This window comes from Aethalodelphis obliquidens, unplaced genomic scaffold (genome assembly GCF_003676395.1).
Source record: "Aethalodelphis obliquidens isolate GAN/ISIS:26980383/991018 unplaced genomic scaffold, ASM367639v1 scaffold37, whole genome shotgun sequence".
Lineage (NCBI taxonomy): Eukaryota > Metazoa > Chordata > Mammalia > Artiodactyla > Delphinidae > Aethalodelphis > Aethalodelphis obliquidens.
The window spans coordinates 11,206,020-11,219,492 of record NW_020837981.1 but is presented as its reverse complement, the minus strand read 5'-3'; the positions used below and the strand labels follow the sequence as shown (position 1 = coordinate 11,219,492).

Genomic DNA, 13,473 nt, shown 5'->3' with positions numbered 1-13,473 from the left:
GTGTGTGTGTGTGTGTGTGTGTGTGTGTGTGTGTGTGTGTGTGTGTGTGTTGGAGTGATGGCTGGGAAATTCTGGGTTGGATAGGATTAAAGACAGAAAGTAGATCTTCTGTGGTTCATTTGCCGTAAGAGATGGGGTAAAGGAGAAGAATTCCCTCTTTGACTTGGGAGTACTTACCGAGTTCAGCCTGAGGCAGGCCAGAAAATAGAAAAGAATGTGGGTAGGGGGTGGATTGTGAAGAAGTGACCACTTGAGGTGTGTCACCCCATTGCAAAGTGTATTGGGAGCTTCTTGATTCAAGGTGTGATCTCTGATCCCCGCTGCACCAAGAAGGGATTCCACCCAGAGCAAAGTGGAGGTGAACTGGCCTACGAGAGGGGTGTCACATAGGTTTAGATCAGAGACTTGGTTCCTGGCCATATTGAACATCTGTTAGAAGCCAAGCCTGGGACCACTGTACTAAAGCCTTAGATTTCCTTCATCTGGGGCCTGGGGAAGAGTGTGCGTACTTGACTCTCGAGTCTCGTGAAACACTCTTCTTGCTTTTCACTTGAGTTTCTTTCATCCTTGGGTCTTTCTGATGAGTGCTGTGAAGAATTTTGCTTTTGTTAAAGAGGATGGAGAAGAGAGTGATAACAGAAGCCCCGCAGACTCAGGACTCACCACATTCTTGCCTTCCTCAAGGCACAGTTTGAGCTTCATTGGAAGTGGACTTTTTTCACCAGTTGAGGGGTTTAATTTGTGATTCTACTCTGGACATTCTAAGGTCCTGTTTTCAAAAGGCCCCGGAGAGATTTCCAGCACCCCTTAGGGACAGATTGAAATTTACATGTGTCACTGTTTAGGAGTGGTAATATTTACTTTCATTTGGAGAGATAGCATATGCCCTGTACACACACACACATCATAGGTAGTTTCGCTATGGGTCTTCTATGGGCTCTTTGCTTCTTTCATATTTGCATGAGTGGGTAGGCTTAGAGCTCCCTCACTCTGAGGGAAGTAACTGAAGATGGTGGTGAAGATTTTCAACATATTGGTATCTTTATGAACAGGTTAAAATCTAGGAAAGCATGGCATTCCCCCCCTCCCCCGCCAACCCTACCCTTTTTCAGTTGCTCATTTATAAAATAAGAAGACTGACTTTTTATTTAGAAAGGTTCCTTTCAGTACTATTATTTTCTATATGTCTTTTAATCTGACTAGCAATTTGGTGAGATATGCAGTCTGTTGCGTTTCACTGCTTTTTGATTAAAACAGTGTGGGAAACTTTGAATGGTAGCTCCATCTTACTCCAGGTGAGTCCAGGAGTGGCAGCCAGGTTCCCTTGGGGTAACCTCTCCACCCCCAACCCACACCCCAGGGCATCCACTGTGGGAAGCCAGGACTCAGGTGTGCCAAAGAAAGTGCAGACTCTCTCTTGCTTCTGGAGGTCCCTCTCAACTCTTCTGGGCTCTGGCCTATCTTCCCTCCTTAGATGGAAGCATGGAGTCATTTAGAGGGATAGTAAAAAAAAAAAAAAGGGGATAGTAAAAAAGAAAGGGACAGTAAAAAAAAGCACTTAGAGAAGCGAATGCCAGGGGAGATATATACACAATGTAATATGGATCTCAAGTGCTAGGTATATGGGAAATTAGATGCCAAGCCAGGTGAGACTCATTACTTGCTAGGATCCTGGGACACACCTGTTTGGCTAGGAGTTTCTGGGATATCCCTGGTATCTTCTAGCAGGCTGTAGGCTGGGGATTGCTTAGCTCCCCTTCCCCAGATGGAGTCTTAAGGGTTAGTGTATCTTCACAGGAGGGTCCCTTGGTTTTTCATCCAGATGTTCTCTTTCCTTCATAGTGAAGGCGGGGAGGGGGGAGGGCGCATCAAGATGTGGCATTGGCATCGGTGCCAAGTAATCATGGCCCTTTTTGTTTCCCCTCCTCTTTCCCCTTACCTCAACCTTTGTTTCCAAAGATGGACTGGTGATCCCACTGGTGGAGCTGTCAGCAAAACAGGTGGCGTTTCATATCCCATTTGAAGTGGTGGAGAAAGTTTACCCCCCGGTGCCTGAGCAGCTCCAACTCCGAATTGCTTTTTGGAGCTTCCCTGAGAATGAAGAGGATATTCGGTGAGGCTAAAGGACTGACGGTGGGGAGTGGGGTCCTGATGTTCCACACCGTGCGCTGGGCTTCCTACGGAACAAAGGGCACCGTACTTGGGGCTGCGGTAAGGAGGCAGCCAGGGCAGGGAGTACCTGGGATTTTCCCCAGCACGATGTGACACTGGGGAGTGCCCGGGGCATGGTGGTCTCTGACAGGGTCTGTGGAAGGGTATTTGCTGCATTGTGGCTATGTCTTCTTCTTCACTCCCAGACTGTATTCCTGCCTGGCCAACGGCAGTGCAGATGAGTTCCAGCGAGGGGATCAGCTATTCCGCATGAGGGCTGTGAAGGACCCCCTGCAGATTGGTAAGGGCCCCTCACCAATTGGTACTTCCTGCTCCTCCCACCCCCTGTGTTAAGAATTAAGGAACTACTTCAAGAAGCTGGAGCAGGTTGTCTGAAGAACTGCAGGGCCAGGGTCAAGGGCAGAGACCTGTGTCTTGGTGGCTCTCCCTGACCATACCTATGTTTCTCCCCAGGGTTCCACCTGAGTGCTACAGTGGTGCCACCTCAGATGGTCCCCCCCAAAGGGGCCTACAACGTGGCTGTGATGTTTGACCGCTGCCGGGTCACTTCCTGCAGCTGCACCTGTGGGGCTGGGGCCAAATGGTGCACCCACGTCGTGGCACTCTGTCTCTTCCGCATCCACAACGTGAGGCCCTCCCAATTTATCCTGGCCCTATTCTCCGCTCCACCCCCCCTTCTCTGCTGCATGCCTGGCCACAATGTGAGCCCCCTCTCCTCTCCTACTCTGCCTCTCTGTCCCCAGCTCCGATGTCAGCAAGCCTTTTCCCAGATTGTTTCATTTCTCTCGGTGTTCCCTTCAGGCTTCTGCAGTCTGCCTGCGGGCCCCAGTGTCAGAGTCCCTGTCTCGACTGCAGAGGGACCAGCTGCAGAAGTTTGCTCAGTACCTCATCAGTGAGCTCCCTCAGCAGGTGAGGGAGGTTGACACACCCTCTCTGACTAGTCCAGGGCTGCATATCAGCCTTCCTGTTAGGCCCAGGCCTCCTTGGGTCACTTCTTCCTTTGTGTCCCTTTCCCCCTCAGATCCTGCCCACAGCCCAGCGTCTCCTGGATGAACTCCTCTCCTCCCAGTCAACAGCCATCAATACAGTATGTGGAGCCCCGGGTGAGTGTGGTGAGAAAGAAGGGCAGCAGGAAGAAAGCAAGCTTGGGGGTGCAGAGCGCCACTTACTAAAGGCGAATCCAGGCTCCTACCTCTAGGTGACTGACTGCCTGTCACCCCCAGACCCCACAGCAGGGCCGTCTGCCTCCGATCAGAGTACTTGGTATTTGGATGAATCAACGCTCACTGACAACATCAAGAAGACACTGCACAAGTTCTGTGGCCCCTCCCCTGTGGTGTTCAGGTAAACAGGATCTTTTCATGCCTGTGTCTGTGGTGGGAGGGGCGCATCCCTCGGGCCATGGCCAGTTTCTTTGTTTTAGTAATGCATACCTCTCCCACTCCCCCCCTCACTCGTACACTGCCTGGCGCACACGACATGTTACTAGTGAAATCAGTGGGTGATGATAATTTTATGTAGTCACAGAGTGGTCTGTCCTTAGGTAGAGCAGGAGTTATTTTGCTTCCTTTCAGCGATTGGGAAACTGAGGCAGAGGGCGATTAAGAATTTTTGTCTGGGTCATACTTTTTCCCCTGTACTCTGTATTTTGACCCCTTTTGTGTCAAAGTCCTGTTGCTCTTTCACCTGCTTTATTCAGCCCCATCTTAGGGTCATCATTTTCCACTCTACGACTTTCACAGTGATGTGAACTCCATGTATCTGTCTTCCACGGAGCCTCCGGCTGCTGCTGAATGGGCATGTCTGCTGCGCCCACTGAGGGGCCGCGAGCCAGAGGGAGTCTGGAACTTGCTTAGCATCGTGCGGGAGATGTTCAAGCGGAGGGACAGCAATGCTGCCCCCTTGTTGGAAATCCTCACCGACCAGTGCCTCACCTACGAACAGGTAATCCCGCAGAGGTGGGGAGGCCCGTGCTGGCTCATCCTCTCCCTCCCTTAACCGCACTCCCCTCTTGCTGACAGGGACACTGCGTGGGGCTCCTCTGTCTTCCTCTAAGTTGTTAGGTTCATCTCAGAGTCCTCTTTGTTTCCAGATAACAGGCTGGTGGTACAGCGTGCGCACCTCAGCCTCACACAGCAGCGCCAGTGGGCACACAGGCCGCAGCAACGGGCAGTCAGAGGTGGCGGCCCACGCATGCGCCAGCATGTGTGACGAGATGGTCACACTGTGGAGGCTGGCTGTGCTGGACCCTGCGCTCAGCCCCCAGCGGTGAGTCTCCCCCAAGGCTCACCACCGCCGGGAGATGGGGCCAGCCCTGGACAGACCGAGTCCTCATCTCCTGTACATAGACACACGTACCATTTTTCTAGTCCTAGGGAAATGGGAGGTGCTGAGCATTAGGGTTTCCAGTGATTTATGAGTTCTTTTCCTGAGAGGCTTTTTTCCATCCCTCCTCTAAATAACCCACTTTCCCAAATCCCTGAGTATTCGAGTGATGTCTGTGGGGCTGGCTCAAGAAGCACTTCCTGGGGTCCTTCCCTGTGCCCCGCTTCCGGGGAATACCATCTCCCCGTTTCCTCCTGTCCCTGCTCGGCGCAGTGTAGGCCCCACAAGCCCTCCTGGCCCCCACTTTGTTCCCACAGGCGCCGGGAGCTGTGTGTGCAGCTGCGCCAGTGGCAGCTGAAGGTGATTGAGAACGTGAAGCGGGGACAGCACAAGAAGACCCTGGAGCGGCTCTTCCCTGGCTTCCGGCCGGCGGTGGAGGCCTGCTACTTCAACTGGGAAGAGGCCTACCCCCTTCCCGGTGTCACCTACAGTGCCACTGACAGGAAGCTGGCCCTGTGCTGGGCCCGAGCCCTGCCCCCTCGGCCAGGTGCCTCCCGATCTGGGGGCCTGGAGGAATCCCGGGAGCGGCCCCGCCCTCTTCCTGCCGAGCCAGCTGTGCGGCCCAAGGAGCCTGGGGCCAAGCGCAAGGGATTGGGTGAGGGGGTCCTCTCATCGCAGCGGGGTCCCCGCCGCCTCTCGGCCGAGGGGGGAGATAAGGCTCTGCATAAGATGGGTCCAGGTGGGGGCAAAGCCAAAGCATTGGGGGGGGCTGGCAGTGGGGGCAAGGGCTCAGCAGGCAGCGGGAGCAAGCGACGGCTGAGCAGTGAAGACAGCTCCCTGGAGCCGGATCTGGCTGAGATGAGCCTGGATGATAGCAGCCTGGCCCTGGGTGCAGAGGCCAGCACCTTTGGTGGATTCCCGGAGAGCCCACCACCCTGCCCTCACCCTGGTGGCTCCCGAGGCCCTTCTACCTTCCTTCCTGAACCTCCAGATACTTATGAAGAAGATGGTGGCGTGTACTTCTCAGAAGGGCCTGAGCCTTCCACAGCCTCTGCTGGCCCCCCTGGCCTACTGCCCAGGGAGCTTTGTACCCAGGACGACCTCGCTTCCACAGATGAGAGTGGCAATGGGCTCCCTAAAACCAAAGAGGCAGCCCCTGCGGTTGGAGAGGAGGAGGATGACTACCAGGCGTATTATCTGAATGCCCAGGATGGCACTGGGGGCGAGGAAGAGAAGGCTGAGGGCGGGGCTGGGGAGGAACACGACCTGTTTGCCGGACTGAAGCCACTGGAACAGGAGAGCCGCATGGAGGTGAGGGGGCTTGGAGGGGACTCTGAGGGTGCCTCTTAGCCATAGCTGGGAGAGGGACCGCCTGCCTCTGGTTGCGAGTGACAGGACTGTTGTGTGACTGTTAGAATCCTGCAGCAGGCTCCTAACTGGCCTCGCTGCCTGCAGTCCATTCTCTTCTCTCCATGTTGATCTTCCTGGAATGTATAATTTTGTCACTCTGCTGCTTAAAACTCTTCAGTGGTTTCCCATTACCCTTAGGGTGAAGATGAAGGTCCTTGGCATGACCTATGAGGCTTCACTTGTTCTGAACTTTGTCTGCTTCTCCAGCCTCATCTAGCTACTATGTCAGTTATACTACACTCAGTTGAGCCGTTCCCGTAGCTTGCCATGCTCTCTCTTACATACATAGTTTCGTACGGATTGGCCTTTCTGGAATATTCTTCCCTCATCTTACCTGGTTAGCCCCTGTTTCTTCTTCAGGCCTCAGAGATCTTAGAGATCATGTCCTCTAGGAGGTCTTCCCTGAGACTGCCCCTCTGCCCCAAGTCCCATTGAGGTATCCTGCTCATCGGCTCCCCTCTGGACCTTTCCCAGCAGTAGCCAGCTTCACACCTGTGTGTTTATGTGTCTGTTTCTCTAATGGGCTGTGAGTCTCTGTGGTATACCCAGGACTAGCATAGGGCCCAGTGTATAGCAAGTGCTCATGGGATATTTGCTGCATGAGTGAGTATGGTGTCCTGCAACATGTTTGGTGCCCATGTCCTCTTTCCAGATATTATTTGCCTGTGCTGAGGCCTTGCATGCGCACGGCTATAGCAGTGAGGCCTCCCGCCTCACCGTGGAGCTTGCCCAGGACTTGCTAGCCAACCCACCTGACCTCAAGGTAGAGCCGCCCCCTGCCAAGGTGAGAGAGAACCCCCCCTCCCTCTCCAGTTACCCATAACCCTCTCCCACGCCCCACCCCAGGCTAGAGTCTCCTCCCTCCACCAAGGCGAGTCAGACTCATCTGCCTGCCTCCTTGTGCTTCCCTCTTTAGGGCAAGAAGAACAAGGTTTCTACAAGCCGTCAGACCTGGGTGGCTACCAACACCCTGACCAAGGCGGCCTTCCTGTTAACAGTGCTAAGTGAGCGCCCAGAGCACCACAACCTGGCCTTCCGAGTGGGCATGTTTGCCTTGGAGCTACAGCGGCCCCCAGCTTCCACCAAGGCCTTGGAGGTCAGAAGTTCTATCTGAATCTTGCACTGCCATCTCCTCAGAGACTCACACCGTGATCTCCATTGGGGTGATTGAGGTCTTAGTTCCTCCCTATGCCCTCAGGTGAAGCTGGCATATCAGGAGTCTGAGGTGGCCACCCTGCTCAAGAAGATTCCTCTGGGTCCGAGTGAGATGAGTACTGTGCGCTGCCGGGCAGAGGAGCTTCGGGAGGGGACACTCTGTGATTATCGGCCTGTTTTGCCTCTCATGTTGGCCAGTTTCATCTTTGATGTTCTCTGTACTCCAGGTATGATGCCTGACACTACAGAAAGTGGGGAACTGGGGCAGGGGTAGCTTTCTCTAAAGAGAAACCAAGAGCCCCAAGGCTCTGAATCGCCTGTAAGAAGCATCGGGCAGCTTCATGGAAGGATCTGGAATGATGAGTGTCTTGGGTTTCTTCCCTTTTCATTCTGTCCCATGGTACTTCTGTCTTCTTAACTTACCCCAAATTTTATCCAGTGGTTTCTCCCACGGGTTCCCGGCCCCCAAGTCGCAACTGGAACAACGAGCTGCCTGGGGATGAGGAGCTGGGATTTGAAGCAGCAGTTGCTGCCTTGGGTGAGTCTGTCAGTGTCTTGAGCACATCTGTGAGCTAAGCCTGGCCCAGGCCTTGAAGTGCATGAGACATGAGCCCTCTTCTGAAGGGGCTCTATGGTAAGGGGAAAGCCAGCGTGACGTGTATGTGCCATGACACATAGTGCCTACGAGACTGAAGAATTGAGGGCAAAAACGTGGACTATGAATGTTCGGTGTTATAAGGACAGCAAAACAGGACTCTAGGGAAAGGCCTTAGGAAGGGGATAGAGTATGGAATATGGGTTAAAAGATCAGTTAAGTTCTAGGTAGGGGGACAAAACACTGTGAGTAAAGACACAGGGGCAATCAAGTCTTCATGAGTGGGGAGCCCAACTTCCCTGAAGTGATGGATATGTTGGGGTGATAGAGAAGGCCAAATTATGAAGGTCTTAAAAAGCAGACCAGAGCTTAGGCCGGATGTATTAGGCAGTGGGCACCTTCCATAGGGAAGGTGGGTTGGACCAGGAGAACTCCTTACTTCACATGCTAGTGGCTGGGGAGCCCTGGCCTGTTTACCCTTGGCTGTTTTTCAAGTTATGGCCACTCACAAACCCCATGAGCGCCTCTTTCTCACAGGCATGAAGACAACAGTGAGTGAGGCGGAGCATCCCCTGCTATGTGAAGGCACACGTCGGGAGAAGGGTGACCTGGCCCTGGCACTAATGATCACTTACAAAGACGACCAGGCCAAACTCAAAAAGGTAAGGGATTGAGGTACTGGGATTTCGACAGGCAGAGAGAGCAAATTTTATCACCTTTCTCAGGGGTTTCTAGTATAATGGAAGGGCTATTCTACCTACAGGAGATACCGGGGGAATCTTGGGAACACCTTGTAAAGAACGTGAGAGACAGTGGTTCTTATAGGAATGCTTGGGCTTGGGGTGGAAGAAGAGAAACTGGGGGCATAAAGTCGTTCATTCATTCATTTATTTCAATATATATTGAATATCAATATACTTAGTCCTGTGGTAAATGTTATAGGGGATACCAAGATATGTAAGCCAGCCCGTCTTCCAGCAGGTTCTCCTGTGGTTAGAACTGGGAAAGTCTTCCTGAGGAGGAAGTATTAAGCTGTTTCAAGGAGAAAGAAAAGTAATAGAAGTCAGGAGATAAAGGGCATCCAGTCACCGCTTCTCTGTCTTTCAGATCTTAGACAAACTCTTGGACCGAGAGAGCCAGACACATAAACCACAGACACTGAGTTCGTTCTACTCATCTAGCCGCCCGGCCACAGCCAGCCAGAGGTCTCCTTCAAAGCATGGGGGCCCATCTGCTCCAGGGGCCCTGCAACCTCTGACCTCAGGCTCTGCAGGGCCTGCTCAGCCAGGGAGTGTGGCAGGGGCTGGGCCAGGCCCCACTGAGGGCTTCACAGAGAAGAATGTGCCTGGTGAGGTGGGGGCACTGGGCAGGGGGGATGTGTGGTATGGAGCTGTGTTGGGCCCCCCTTTCCCAGGCTCATCCCAATGTCCTGTCTTCCCTACGCAGAGAGTTCCCCACATTCCCCCTGTGAGGGTCTCCCATCTGAGGCAGCTTTGACCCCAAGACCAGAGGGAAAGGTCCCCAGCCGCTTGGCACTTGGCAGCCGTGGAGGCTACAATGGACGGGGCTGGGGCTCACCAGGGCGGCCTAAGAAGAAGCACACAGGTAACAACCCATGGGATGACGTGGAGGGAAGGATATTCCTGAAGGTTGGAGTCTGAATTCTGGAGCTTCTGACTTCTGAGACTGTCTTGTCTTGGGGGGGTTAGGCATGGCCAGCATTGACAGCAGTGCCCCTGAAACAACGTCGGATAGCTCCCCAACCTTAAGCCGGAGGCCACTTCGAGGGGGCTGGGCCCCTACCTCCTGGGGCCGAGGACAGGACAGTGACAGCATTAGCAGCTCTTCCTCAGACTCCCTTGGCTCCTCGTCCTCCAGTGGAAGTCGCCGGGCCAGTGCCAGTGGAGGGGCCCGGGCGAAGACAGTTGAAGTTGGCAGGTCAGTGGGAAAAAACATCCTTGTCTTCTGACCTGGCCCACCCCGAGAGCCACATCCCTAGTGTAATCCAACTGTTGTCTCCGTCAGCATCCTCACTTACCCTGGTCTTTTCCAACCTACCTGGACACCCACCTCAGAGAAACCCCAATCCCTGTCCCTACCCCATTGCCCCTTCAGGTACAAGGGCCGCCGTCCTGAGAGTCATGCCCCCCATGTACCCAATCAGCCGTCAGAGGCAGCTGCACACTTCTACTTCGAGCTGGCGAAGACGGTGCTGATCAAGGCAGGGGGCAACAGCAGCACTTCCATTTTCACACATCCATCTTCCTCAGGGGGCCACCAGGGTCCTCACCGTAACCTGCACCTTTGCGCCTTCGAGATTGGGCTTTATGCCCTTGGCCTGCACAACTTTGTTTCTCCCAACTGGCTCTCACGTACTTACTCTTCCCACGTTTCCTGGATTACAGGTAAATCCAGCATCTTGATTTGGGTATGGGAAGGGGATTAATCGATGATGATAAGTCATATACTTGTGGAGTTACTGACCTGATAGGAGAGATGCCATTCCCATTCCCATTGCCCGTGCTAACCCCACTCTGCTTTTCTCTCCTTTTCCTGAAGGCCAGGCAATGGAGATTGGCAGCGCAGCCCTGACTATACTGGTAGAATGCTGGGATGGGCACCTGACACCCCCTGAGGTTGCATCCCTGGCTGACAGGGCATCACGGGCACGAGACTCCAATATGGTGAGGGCAGCGGCGGAACTAGCCCTAAGCTGCCTGCCTCATGCCCATGCGTTGAACCCCAATGAGATCCAGCGGGCCCTGGTGCAGTGCAAGGAGCAGGTATTTTTACAGGCAATTGCGGACCTGCTTTGGGGCATCTGGGCAGGGAGGTTGGGTCCAGCTCCTGATTCCCATATCCTGGAGTTCACAAACTATCCAGTTGGTCCTCTCATGGTGACACTTGACATAGTAATGTGCTTTCACATCTATTACATCCTTTACCTTACAACTCTGAGAACAGATTATTCGTATTTCATAGGTAAGGAGATGTGGCCTATAGTCTAGGGACCAAGATGATCACCGGGATGGAGTCCTTAGGGGAAGCCTCAGGGAGATGATGGGACTTGGCTGGGAGTAGCTAAATTAGTTTGGAACTGGGACTGGTCAACAAGTATTTGTTCATTGTGTGAAGCACTCACTGCTCTGACACTGACTCTGGGCACTGGCCCTGACCTTAGATGCCTCCCCAGGAACCAGCCAACTCTGAGGGAGACATTGGAATGTCATCTAGAACTGTCCCTGAGTAAAGCCCTTCCCCCTCAACCCTCTTTGCCCCTCCCTTCCAGGATAACCTGATGTTGGAGAAGGCCTGCATGGCAGTGGAAGAGGCGGCTAAGGGTGGGGGCGTATACCCCGAAGTGTTGTTTGAGGTTGCTCACCAGTGGTTCTGGCTATATGAGCAAACAGCAGGTGGCTCATCCACAGCCCGTGAAGGGGCTACAAGCTGTAGTGCCAGTGGGATCAGGGCAGCTGGGGAGGCTGGGCGGGGGCTGCCTGAGGGCAGGGGGGTCCCAGGGACTGAGCCGGTTACAGTGGCGGCGGCGGCAGCAGCAGTGACAGCAGCCACAGTGGTGCCAGTCATCTCGGTGGGGTCCAGTTTATATCCGGGTCCAGGACTGGGGCATGGTCATTCCCCTGGCCTGCACCCCTACACTGCTCTACAGCCCCACCTGCCCTGCAGCCCTCAATACCTCACCCACCCAGCTCACCCCGCCCACCCCATGCCTCATATGCCCCGGCCTGCTGTCTTCCCTGTGCCCAGCTCTGCATACCCACAGGTGAGTATGCAATGTTCTACTGGAAATTGGGCATGTGGGAGCACATTGGGAGTTCACGGGGGGTTGGAGTGGGGTACTCCGGGAGGATAACAGGGCTGTCCAAGAGTCCTGGTGAGGTGGCGGGAGTCGGGGGACCCAGCCCAACTAAGATAAGAAATGCAGGATACCCAGCTGTGGGATGAACGGGGAAGAGCTACATCCTAATATAATTTGGAATCTTCCTTTTTTTCTTCCCGCCTCGAGGGTGTGCATCCTGCATTCCTGGGGGCTCAGTACCCTTACTCGGTGACTCCCCCCTCACTTGCCGCCACTGCTGTGTCTTTCCCCGTCCCTTCCATGGCACCCATCACAGTACATCCCTACCACACAGAGCCAGGGCTCCCACTGCCCACCAGTGTGGCCTGTGAGTTGTGGGGACAGGGAACAGGTGAATGGAGGGGAGGCACACCGGGCAGGGGAGGAGGGGAGGGAATCCTCTCTGTCCCTCTCTGGGCTCTGAGTTCCTCATGTGGCTTTCATCCCACCCTCAGTGAGCAGTGTCCATCCAGCTTCCACGTTTCCGGCCATCCAGGGTGCCTCACTGCCTGCCCTGCCCACACAGCCCAGCCCTCTGGTGAGCGGGGGTTTTCCACCACCTGAGGAGGAGACTCACAGTCAGCCTGTCAACCCGCACAGCCTACACCACCTGCATGCCGCCTACCGTGTCGGTGAGAGGAGGGCCCTTCCTGTGCCCCCACCTGCAGCCAGAGACTCTTCCATGACCCCTCCCCACCACACCTCTTAATTGGTTTACCGTGGGGTCAGGTACGAGGCTGAGGTAGAGGGTGGAGGACACACCCTCACCACGTGCCCACCCTTTTCTCCCAGGGATGCTGGCACTGGAGATGCTGGGTCGCCGGGCACACAATGATCACCCCAACAACTTCTCCCGCTCCCCCCCCTACACTGATGATGTCAAATGGTTGCTGGGGCTGGCAGCAAAGCTGGGTAACACCTCCCCTCCCCAGGACCATTGTCCGCCCTCACCTGCTCCCCCCACCTTCCCATCCCAGACCTCCTTCCTAGCTCTTGCTCAGAGTTGAGGCCTTGGTCGGGTATGTGTGCGTGCGCGAGGGGCGGGGGGCTACCTCAGCTCCTGGGGTGGAGGGAGGCTCTCTGCCAGGCCAGAGCTGAGAGATTAAAGTTGGGTCCCTAGGGCAGAGGTGGCCACCCCCGTCTCATGCCCCTCCCCCTGCCCCCCAGGAGTGAACTACGTGCACCAGTTCTGTGTGGGGGCAGCCAAGGGGGTGCTGAGCCCGTTTGTGCTGCAGGAGATCGTCATGGAGACGCTGCAGCGGCTGAGCCCCGCTCATGCCCACAACCACCTGCGTGCCCCGGCCTTCCACCAACTGGTGCAGCGCTGCCAGCAGGCATACATGCAGGTGATAACCCAGGAAGTATGGAGCAGGGTGGAACACCTCCTGGGCAGGCAGGGAACAGATCACCCAGCACGCCAGGGCGGAGGGGCCTGGTTCTGTGTTTAGTGGCTTATCCTCCCCACGTCTTCCAGTACATCCACCACCGCTTGATTCACCTGACCCCTGCCGACTACGACGACTTTGTGAACGCGATCCGCAGTGCTCGCAGCGCCTTCTGCCTGACACCCATGGGCATGATGCAGTTCAACGACATCCTGCAGAATCTCAAGCGCAGCAAACAGACCAAGGAGCTGTGGCAGCGGGTCTCACTCGAGATGACCACCTTCTCCCCCTGAGTCTGGCCCCCCTAGGGCCCTATACAGGGACACAGGCCTGTGGCTATGGGGACCCCTCACAAAGGGGGAACGAATCTTGGCTGGACAGATCATCCCCACTCAGTTCCCTGGTAGCCCAGACTGGCAGCTGTTCTTGGGGCCAAGATGTCTCAGACCCTAGAAGCCTAGGGTTGGGGGAGACAGCCCTGTCTGGGAGGGGGCGTTGGGTGGCCTCTGGTATTTATTTGGCATTTATAAATATATAAACTTCTTTTTTACTCTCGTCTGCCTGGGCCTTTCCCT

At 54.9% G+C, this 13,473-nt stretch overlaps 1 protein-coding gene across 7 annotated transcripts in view; it reads left to right on the top strand.

The window, feature by feature from the left end:
• Positions 1-13,456, top strand: part of ZSWIM8 (zinc finger SWIM-type containing 8) — a 14,447-nt gene extending 991 nt beyond the window's left edge. The window contains exons 2-26 of one of the 7 annotated variants that reach the window (XM_027129831.1): positions 1,960-2,113; positions 2,358-2,452; positions 2,626-2,798; positions 2,974-3,081; positions 3,194-3,275; positions 3,396-3,516; positions 3,915-4,116; positions 4,265-4,440; positions 4,815-5,808; positions 6,560-6,691; positions 6,824-7,003; positions 7,106-7,289; positions 7,502-7,600; positions 8,195-8,319; positions 8,765-9,005; positions 9,104-9,262; positions 9,367-9,595; positions 9,773-10,062; positions 10,217-10,440; positions 10,947-11,438; positions 11,682-11,865; positions 11,969-12,145; positions 12,306-12,425; positions 12,681-12,859; positions 12,988-13,456. In XM_027129831.1, coding sequence (XP_026985632.1) covers positions 1,960-2,113; positions 2,358-2,452; positions 2,626-2,798; positions 2,974-3,081; positions 3,194-3,275; positions 3,396-3,516; positions 3,915-4,116; positions 4,265-4,440; positions 4,815-5,808; positions 6,560-6,691; positions 6,824-7,003; positions 7,106-7,289; positions 7,502-7,600; positions 8,195-8,319; positions 8,765-9,005; positions 9,104-9,262; positions 9,367-9,595; positions 9,773-10,062; positions 10,217-10,440; positions 10,947-11,438; positions 11,682-11,865; positions 11,969-12,145; positions 12,306-12,425; positions 12,681-12,859; positions 12,988-13,191 — 5,324 coding nt within the window. In that variant the 3' untranslated portion in view covers positions 13,192-13,456. Of the gene's footprint in view, positions 1-1,959; positions 2,212-2,357; positions 2,453-2,625; positions 2,799-2,973; positions 3,082-3,193; positions 3,276-3,395; positions 3,517-3,871; positions 4,117-4,264; positions 4,441-4,814; positions 5,809-6,559; positions 6,692-6,823; positions 7,004-7,105; positions 7,290-7,501; positions 7,601-8,194; positions 8,320-8,764; positions 9,006-9,103; positions 9,263-9,366; positions 9,596-9,772; positions 10,063-10,216; positions 10,441-10,946; positions 11,439-11,681; positions 11,866-11,968; positions 12,146-12,305; positions 12,426-12,680; positions 12,860-12,987 lie in introns of those variants that run through there. The other 6 variants (XM_027129832.1, XM_027129830.1, XM_027129836.1 and 3 more) reach the window with 6 other exon arrangements.
• Positions 13,457-13,473: the final 17 nt, after the last annotated feature.